General features: G+C 36.1%; 1 protein-coding gene across 1 annotated transcript in view; it reads left to right on the top strand.

The window, feature by feature from the left end:
• Positions 1-331: 331 nt before the first annotated feature.
• Positions 332-9,817, top strand: part of LOC103099306 (orofacial cleft 1 candidate gene 1 protein homolog) — a gene marked incomplete at its 5' end in the record, with an annotated part of 113,488 nt that continues 104,002 nt past the window's right edge. Inside the window, 2 exons of the mRNA XM_016432629.2 lie at positions 332-404; positions 701-877. Of these exons, the coding sequence (XP_016288115.2) occupies positions 332-404; positions 701-877 (250 nt within the window). The remainder of the gene's footprint in view (positions 405-700; positions 878-9,817) is intronic.

The following is a 9,817-nucleotide window of genomic DNA, read 5'->3' as shown; positions in this document are numbered from 1 at the left end:
AGAACAGTAGCATAACTTTACTGAATATGTAATTCAAAAGATAACTTTTCCAAAGCTCTTCATTTGTTGAGGGTTCTCTAAAGTAATTAAAAATGATTTTAAAAATCCCTAGTATTTTACTGTGACCTTCGTTTGGCATTTATATTAACTTTTCTTATCCTATTTTATTTAATTCTTCCACTGCTGTTGTTCAATTAGTGGTTGACCCCTTTAGGAGAGATACAAATTAAATGACATTTCAATGCCATCCCATATTTAAAATACTGTGTTAGTTGTGGATCATAAATGATGATCTTCATTCTTTAGCTAATTTATTCATTTAACAATTTCCCTCCAGAAGTTCCAGCAGAAGGCTCTGAAGCAAACTAAGCAGAAGAAATCCAAGTCGGCTGAATTTCTGATGGGTGAGCCTTGCTTGATGAGTTATTGCTCATAATTTGTGTAAGGATTAATTAACTAATTACAGACAAATGGCTGTGGGCGAAATTTTGCTCTTGCTTGTCAGGGTGCAATTTGTAATTATTTTAATCATTTATTCTTTTTTTTTTAAGAGTTAATTTTAACCTAATTCTGTTTTGGCGACATTTGAGGACGATACACTTGAGTCTTTGAGCAAAGGAATTACTAGAAGGAATTTTCTGCTTGTCTTTGGAATACACTTTGGTAAAATGTGCTCTTCTGACCTCCTTGTTTTCTCCAGCAAAAGAAGATGGAGCAACCAGAGAAGGCATCGAAAATCCAGCTTTTAACATCAGCAGGACAGATCTTTCAGCGTATCAGACTTCAGAGGAGAAAGTTATTAAACATGACAAGCCAGATAGCACCCTTGCAGCTCACCCACAGAAACTCAGGCTGCAGGCCTGTGCTCAACCAAGAGGTGTGATTTCAATCTTGATTATGCTCACCCTGAGTGACAGTTGCTGTGTTTCTGATCTAACCTGGGCATTCCACAGTCAGCACCACACATTCCAGCCCAGCTTGCCTGCACATGCTTCCAGGAGGAAGCAAGGGATGTTGACATACATTAAGCCTCAACTTTTAGGGAGCTACAGTTCCCCCCTAAATTGTTCAGATGATAGCTTTCCTTGGGCAAGTAGCTGTAGTAAGAGTCTTAGCCTCACTAGATAGCCTCACCTGTTTAAAACTGATTATTCTGAGAGGAGACAATTACCTTCTCTTGCAAATGGCATTCTAGTGTTGAAGGGATGAAATGGGATTAAATATTGGCATTGACACTTAAAGGCCACCTGCCCACTTAAGACAAGGTGGCTCCACACTTTTAAGGAGCCTCTGGGAACCTGCTACTCTGATAAGGGGAAGACTTTCAGAGCAGGAGTTCTTAATCTTTTTGTGTCCCATAGACTCCTTTGAAGTCTGGGAAAACTTATGGGCCCTTTTTCAGAATAATGCTTTGTTTTTCATGGAAAGAAATGTTAAATTTCATTGAAAGGTTAGTGAAGATAGCGATATAATTATTTTTTCTCATTAAAAATCACAGACGTCCTTGGATCCCAGGTTAAGAAACCTTAACCTGGAAGGATGGGCTACAATTCTGAAGAGATCTTTAAAACTTTTATACACACATCCATGGAGTCTAGGTATCAATTGAGGCAAATACTTGAGGCTTAAATAGGAGTTATCGGTTTAAATTTACAGAAAAAAATAAGTATTTCTGAAAATAGAGTAAATCAATTCCTAGGATCATAGATTTCCAGCTGGAAAGAATCTTATCTACTGTTACCTTATCCATGCATTTTACATATAAAGAAGAGAAGCTTAGAGAGTTAAGTGATCTGCCTAAGGTCATACCTAGTAGGTAGCAAAGACAGAACTTGAACCTTTGTCTGCCAGACTCCAAATTCAGCCAAGTCTATGCATTACACCATGACCCTTAGGCAAGGGGAAATGTATCTTAGGTAAAGCAGATAGAAAAAAAAAATCCCGTGATGACTACTAAAACTTTTCAGGCTGGAGAGGGATTGTCATCCCCTTGGCATATATTTGAACTTTTCACTTTTTTTACAATCTGCCCTTTGGCATTTCAATTTCAAGTTCAGGTCTGATTTATTTCAAATTTCCAAGAAGGAAAGAGTTTTTTGCATCTGCTAAAGAAGCAGGTTATTTCAATCGCCTGTCTGTTCTCTTGCCCTTATCATTCAGCACCCAAAGTCACCACAGCGAGCAGGAGAACAAACAGTTTTTTAGGATAGAATTGTCTTTGAAGTAATGAGGCATGAGCCCGTGCAGATGTACTCGCTGATCTTCCCAGTAACCTGGTTTGTTATTACTTCCACCTGTTCCTATTTTGTTGGCCACTGAATAGTAGGACTGTGTGCATGTGAGAGAGAGAGAGAGAGAGAGAGAGAGAGAGAGAGAGAGAGAGAGAGAGAGAGAGAGAGAGAGAGAGAGAGAGAGAGAGAGAGAGAGTCATCTTGTTCTAGGCCTGTTAACAAATCAAAGGTAATGGATAGGTCTAGAAATAGAACAAAAATGCCAAGTAAAACAATAGAAAGAAGGATGCCCACATTCCCAGGGAATACTTATTAACAAATAGAAAAAAATTAGGAAGTATCTTTGTAGGTGAAAAAGGGTTTGAGATTTCAGTGAAGGCTGCCCCAGGATTTTTGCTTAGACTACCAATACACAGCTTCACATTAACCAGAATGTCTTCTTTCCCTGTTTCACTGGTCACAGTGACACTTCATATCTGGCAAGAAAGCTAAAATCTGTTACTAATACTTCCCTATTCCTAGATCATTCTATTGTGGTTCCTTTCTTGTATCTATCCCCTGCTCTTTCCTACAAGCCTCTCTTTTTCTCTGTTCCATATCTACTATATGGGCACATGGGGAATGGGGAATGGAGTCTGTTTTTCACAGATGAATGCTTACACTCTGGGATGAAGCATAGTAGGCTTTTCCCTTGTCAGATGTGCCTATTATATTTTCTCCATAATAAAACAAAAACAAATTACACACCTTACATGTGCTAGCTCCCTATATATTTTGTTCAGTCATTTCAGTCACGTATGGCTCTTTGTGACCCTATTTGGGGTTTTCTTGACTAGGTACTAGAATGGTTTAGCATTTCTTTGTCCAGTAGATTAGGAAAACAGAGGTTAAATGACTTGTCAAGGGTCACACAGTAAATGTCTGAGTCAGGAATTGAACTCAGGCCTTCTTGACTCCAGGCCTGATATTCTATCCACTGTCCTACCTAACTTCCCAAGCTCTATATTTCCTTTTAGTTTGTCATTAATTTGTTTTAGACAGAAACATTTCTCTTATCCCCAGCCCCCACCAACAATGCATTTTATGTTCTAAGTGGTCTGCTTGGTTGGTGTTTTCCCTACCTAATGCTCCATCTAAAGTCTCTATTTCTTTCTAAGGCCATTCCTGGTCTAACTCATTTCTGGAATTTTCTTTCTTTTCACCTTATAAATTTCCTCATTTCTTTCTATTCCCTCCTCCTATCCTTGTGAAATTCTACTCAATTCATTAAAACTTGTATTGAATTGCTTACTGTCCCTATTCTTGATTTCTTTGCAACATCTGATAGTTTAAAATATTGTAATATTTTATAAAATAATTAATTTTGTAAAATTATAATATATGCACATAGATATAGTGAAAGTTTTCCTGACTCACTTGCTCTTGGTCTCCAAACTAAAATGACTTATTTTTATTTACTTATCTATATCCATTTTATTTCTTTCTAGTAGAATATAAATGCCTTGTGGGACAGCATTATTTTGTTTTATCTCCAGTGCCTTGAATATAGTATTAATCAGTCACTCAACTAAGTAGCATTTATTAAATCTATTATTATAAATGGAGATTTTGAACCTTAGACTTCATTCCCCAGAAGTCCTTGGTATTTCCCAGAATTCCCTTTAATCTCTCCTGTGTCTCCATGTTGGCGAGATCACGTTATTGATATTTAACTGGCAGCAATGCCTCCCATAGGGTCTCTTCCTTAGCTACGATGCAGCAAGTATGGTGGTAAACTAAGCACAGGGATTTTAAATGGGCTAATTAGCCATGGGCTGATTAAAAACATGGCTTTTATTTTGTATCCTCTTTATTCCTTGATTTCTAATGATCCTTAATAAACTTAATAAAATATAATATTTTATTATTAGAGATGTAAATCTAATTTTTATATTATGCACTATGGACTGTGATACACATTAGAGATACAAAGAAAAACTTGAAGTAATCCCTACCCTCAAGAAGCTTACATTCTAATGGAACCCAGATAGATATGAACACATGATGTAGCTAGGGAAAAGAAGGCATTAGATGCTAGTCTTTTTGGGTAAATCTGGAAAGGCTTCATGTAGGAAGTAGCACTTAGGCTGAGTCTTGAAATAAATCTGGGATTCTAAAAGGCAGAACTGGGGAAGGACTGTCCCCCAGGAATGACAGATAGCCAGTGCAAAGGCATGGAGTCAGGAGGTAAAACATCATGTATGAGGAACAACAGAAAGACCAGCATGATTGCATTGTAGAGTGCATTGAGGGAGAAATGTGTAAGGAAGCTGGAAAGGTAGGAGAAGACCATGCTATAAATAGCTTTAAAAGTCAAAGAGAAGAATTTATATGTGATCTTTGAAGACCATTGACATTTATTGAGGGGGATATGCTTGTGCTTTGTGAAATTTATTTTTGTTGCTGTGTATTAGAATGGGGAAAGATTTGAGGTAGGAGGACCAACTAGAAAACTATTTTAATAATTTGGGAAAAAAAGTAGTGAGGGTCAGAACTGGATTGTAGCTCTGTGAGTGAATAGAAGGGGAGAATTATGAGAGATACTGTTGAGATAAAAAGGCAGTTATTTCTGGGGGTTAGTGAGAATGGAGAGTTAACTATTTCATTGATACCCAGAACCTGAGTGATCATAAAGATGGTGATACCCTCAGGACTAAAAGAGAAGTACAGAAGAAGGATGCATTTGTGGGAAAGAATGAATTCCATTTTGGACCGTCTTAGGTGGTAGCAGTTTGAAATTTCAAGAAGTCAATTGGTAATGTAGGACAAGAGTTCAGAAGAGAAACTAGAGTTAGACAAATAGATCTGAGAGTCATCTGCCTAGAGATAGTAGCTGAATCTATGGGAACTAACAAAATCAACCAGTGAGAGAACATAAAGAGATAATGGCTCGTAGCAGAGACTTAAAAGATATTCATAGTTGGTGGATATGACATGGATGATGGTTCAGCAAAGGAGAAAGATTAGTTAGATAGAGAGATGACAGCAATGTCATGAAAATCCATAAATGAGTGTATTTAGGAGGAGAGGAAGATCAACTTGTATGCATATAAATATATATTTTATGCAACTACTACAAAAATGTCCAAAGTTGCAGAGAAATCAAGAATAAGGACAGTAGATCAATAGATATTTTATGAAATTAATGGAATTTCATGAGAATAGGTTATCAGTGTACATCATACAATGTTAAATAACTTAAGGTTAGCATGGCTACATGAAAATTATCTGCAATATATAGGGAATATATGGGTAGAAAATAGTATGTAATGTCCATGTTAAAGATATGTAGAATAGACCTAATACATAGATCATGTGCATATGTACACACAGCATGTTTGGATGTTATAAAAGCTCTAGTTAAAGTTATTATATGGTGGGGCAGCTAGATAACTCAGTGGATCAAGAGCCAGTCCTAAAGATGGGAGGTTTTGGGTTCAGATTTGGCCTCATATATTTTACCTCAATTGTCTAACTCTTACTGTTCCTCTGCTTTTGAATTGATATTTAATATTGATTCTAAGACAGAAGATAAAGGTTTTTTTTTAAGTTACTGGATGTTTACCAATAGCCTATACATGTTACATACATTTTTCTAGTGTATATGAAGGCCACACAAATACCCACATCAACTTGGGAAAATCTTACATCAACTTGTTTATTGACTATAAAAACCTGATGTTTCTATGGTGATCCATTATCATTTCTGTATCTCCTTCTCTTCCCTCTACCAGCTTTTCATGTAATATGATCAAGTTAGTACTTTCATTTTATACACTGAATACACTTATATGCCATCTGCTACCATATTGGTCCAGTATAATGTGTGTTCTCTCCCAGATTCAGAATTTTTTTTGCCAGGTTCAAGAATCTAGAACAATGATGGGCTTTCATTGTGTTGAATCAATATGTCTGTCTCCTCATGCTTCATGTGGTTTTGGTCATAGTTTGATAATTTTTTCCAAAGAGGAGTTCCAACTTTTGCTTTTTGGGATCCTGAGTGTGAGTGTCCAGGGGTCATGCACCTTCTTTGAGGTCTGAATCACACATAGTTTGTAGACCATTTTTCTGTAGCTGATTCCTCATTGGTTATCCACTTTTCATCGGCATCTGGTCAGAGAGGTCAAGTTCAAAGCTATAAAATAGCTCACACACTTCACACAATGGATATATCAAATTTGCTGATTTTTCTTGTGGGAGTGACCCAGCTCTGGATGGGTGATAAATCATGTTCATCCCCTCCACATAGATTACTGGGTTTTAAATTTTCAGGGCTTAAGAAGTGAGTGTCCCTTGTTTCATAATTCCTCAGAGTTGGCCAGAAGTACTACCTGTTTCTGGCTAGTGACATCCAATTTAGCACTTGTCAGGGTTTAGATTGCTTGATTGTTGTCTGCCCCTACTTGAAATCAAACTCTGTACACAGTCTCAGAAATCATTAATCAGTTATTACCTCTGAAAAAAATCTAAATCTAATTCTAAAATTTATTGTAAAGTATGAAATCTTACTGTCATTGAGACCTTTTCTTAAATATAATAGGTTCTGGTGGCCATTATTTTCTTGTTTAAAACAAAAACAGCAAAAGAAAAAAAAACCCTGCTGCTAAGTCTCTTAGCCTGGTATCAAAGTGCACCCAAATGGCTTGATTGAATTGGCAAACACTTGCACACTGATACATGTGTGAGGAAGCTAACCAAGTCTTTAATGTATGGTCATATTTCTGGTTCCAATGATTTCCAAATGGTGCAGGTTTTCAGACTAGATTGTTCTCCCCGCCCCTATTAAATTGAAGTGTTGGAAGCAGAGTGACATTTAGAAAATAAGCTATATGAAAGTAAATGGTGTTTCTGAAACATTTAAAAAAATCATGACATCAATGCAATTGTTCTCAATGACTGCAGGAGACACTGCAAAAAAAGGAAAGAAGAAAGATGATATGACTATTGGTATCTCTATCCATATGAAGAGTGTGATACCCAAGATGTCACATCTAGAATTCCCTTATATGGTTGTTATAGAAGCTATGGAAAGATTTTGATAGGTGAAGAGCGTGCATTTCAAAAGTTCTTTTGAAGTTGTTTTTAATGTATTTGGAAATTTAATGACTTAAGCTATATTTCTCCCTAGAAACCATATTACAAATGATTGTCAAACTCATGGCTCACCCCACAAAGGTCTGTTTAATTTACAGTGTAGTTAATCATACTTATGGAAAAAAATCTTAAATTTATTTAGCACTTTATGGTTCAACAGAACAATTTTAACTAAGTAGCCCTTTGTGGTTATATAACCCCCATCTTACAGATGATAAAAATTGAGACCTGGAGAGTTTTAAGTGGCTTGCCCAAGCTCACACACCTATTTAGAGTCAGAGCTAGAATTCCAGAGCTGTGATTCAAACTGTAATTGCTAGGCTCTAAGAACAGTGTTTTTCCACTCCAAACCACTTCCTTTGAGGTATTTTGGATCCCAACATTGCTCTTTAAAACACAACTAGCTTCTATTTACAACATCTGGAGAAAATACTTTCTGCATTTTATTTTGGCACACCAAGAACATATCTGTGTCTAACTCCAGAATCAAGAATGATGATTCCATAAAGGCAGTTAGGTGGCTCAGTAAATAGAGAGCTACCCAACCTAGAGATGGGAGGTGCTGGTTTCACATCTGGCTTCAAGATACTTCCTAGCTGTATTACCCTGGGTAAGTCACTTAATCCCAATTGCCCAGTCTTGGAACTGATACTTTGTACAAATTCTAAAACAATTCTTAGGATTCTTTTAAAAAAAAGAATGTTGATTCCTTAGTTTATTGGTCAGAAGAGTCACTGGAAATGATAAGGGAACAGATAGTCTTTAGCCTGCTATTTGTGTTCACACAAATACATAATACCTTGAACATTTAGATAAGACAGTTATTAGAATGGAAATATTGGCTCTGAAGATGAAGGACCTCTGTTTAATTCCCACCTCTGATGCTTGGTGCCTGTGTAACCTTGAACAAATTACTTAATCTCCTTTGTCCTCAATTTCCTTATCTGTAAAATAACTTTGAGCTCTGGGATGTGTGACAAGAACATGGTAATTATTATTAATTTTCCCAAACTGGCAGAATCAAGGGGAGGATGTCATTAAGAGCTCAGGAACACATTTAGCACTGATCTCAGTGTTTTGTTTTATATCTCTTGTCTCCATTCCCCATCTACTCGTATTTTGGAATACTCCAGAATGTTTTTCTTTTGTCTTTTATGGCTTATTGCTATTACTGTTGCATATATTCTAACATTGTCCCTGAGATTTTTTCTGCCTTTAGATTATTTTCTAAGAGCTTCATAATATTGGGTACCAGAAACTATAAAAGTTATGTGTTTTCATTAGCCAAGGTTCTCTATTTTTGCATGAAAAGAGAGGAAGGCTGGGTCTGGTAATGGATTATTTTGTGGATATATCTCATTTATAGGTTAAAAGGCTCCTTAAAGAGGCAGATTTAATGATTTTTAGTTTGTCTATTCACCATTCCCTGGAATTGAATTTTTGCCCTACCTTCAGGCCCCAAAGGGAAAAATCTAGATAATAATGGACTAGACCTGGAAGGGATCTCAGAAACCATCCACATACCTCACAGATAAGGAAGAAAGAACCAGAGAGGATAGATGCCTTTTTCCAGGATTTTCAGGAAGTAAACACTAGAAGCAGAATATAAACTTAGACCCTCTGACTCTACAAGCAGTGCTACTTTAGGATCCATACTACTTAAGAGCCTTCCTGGAAGACCTAATATTGAATGAAGGCAAAAAGACTTCAGATATCTCTATGTAAGATGTTTGTTGTGTGGAAGAGGAGGGGAATGAGAATGCCATGAAAATCAATGGCAGTGGCAGAAAGGGACAGTTCGGTAGAGTGAGAAGAACTGAAGGAGAGAAACACAATATGAAAGTACTAGTAAAGATACTCAGCATTAAATGGTTGAATTTAGCAACTATTTAAGATCTAACCAGGCAGTTGTAGGGTGTGGGGGTTATATAGCCAATTCTGATGTCCAAGAAATTTTATTCCATCATAGATTTCTCCATTTGGTCCATCTTGATTTCTTTTTAGAATTTAAAATAAATAATGCTCTATAGTAAATGCAAAATTTAATTTCAGAGTATAAAGAAATAGTAACATTTTAAATACCTGAAATTTCCAAAAATATTTTACATTACAAAGCCTCATTCAAAAGTACTGAAAACAAGTATTGAGCATTTATATCATTGGCCATTATGTGAATGGAGACATAGGCATATTTTGGGATATACACGTTCCCAGTGTTATTATTTAAATTAGTTCAAATAATCATCTTTAAAAATAGTATCAATTCTTGCTTTTATTACAAATTTCTTTCTTAAACAAAAATTATTTATTTATGGTTCAGGCTAAAAAAAAAAACACCTGTTCAGAATATAACTATCTAAATTTATTTTAAGCTCCCTTACCCTTTTTACTAATCACAATTTATTTAGATTGTTCAGAAACTAAAAAGATTATTGGGACACTGTGTTATCAGG

This window comes from Monodelphis domestica, chromosome 3 (assembly GCF_027887165.1).
Source record: "Monodelphis domestica isolate mMonDom1 chromosome 3, mMonDom1.pri, whole genome shotgun sequence".
Taxonomy (NCBI): Eukaryota; Metazoa; Chordata; class Mammalia; order Didelphimorphia; family Didelphidae; genus Monodelphis; species Monodelphis domestica.
The sequence above is the reverse complement of the archived record's forward strand: the minus strand, read 5'-3'. Positions and strand labels throughout refer to the sequence as shown.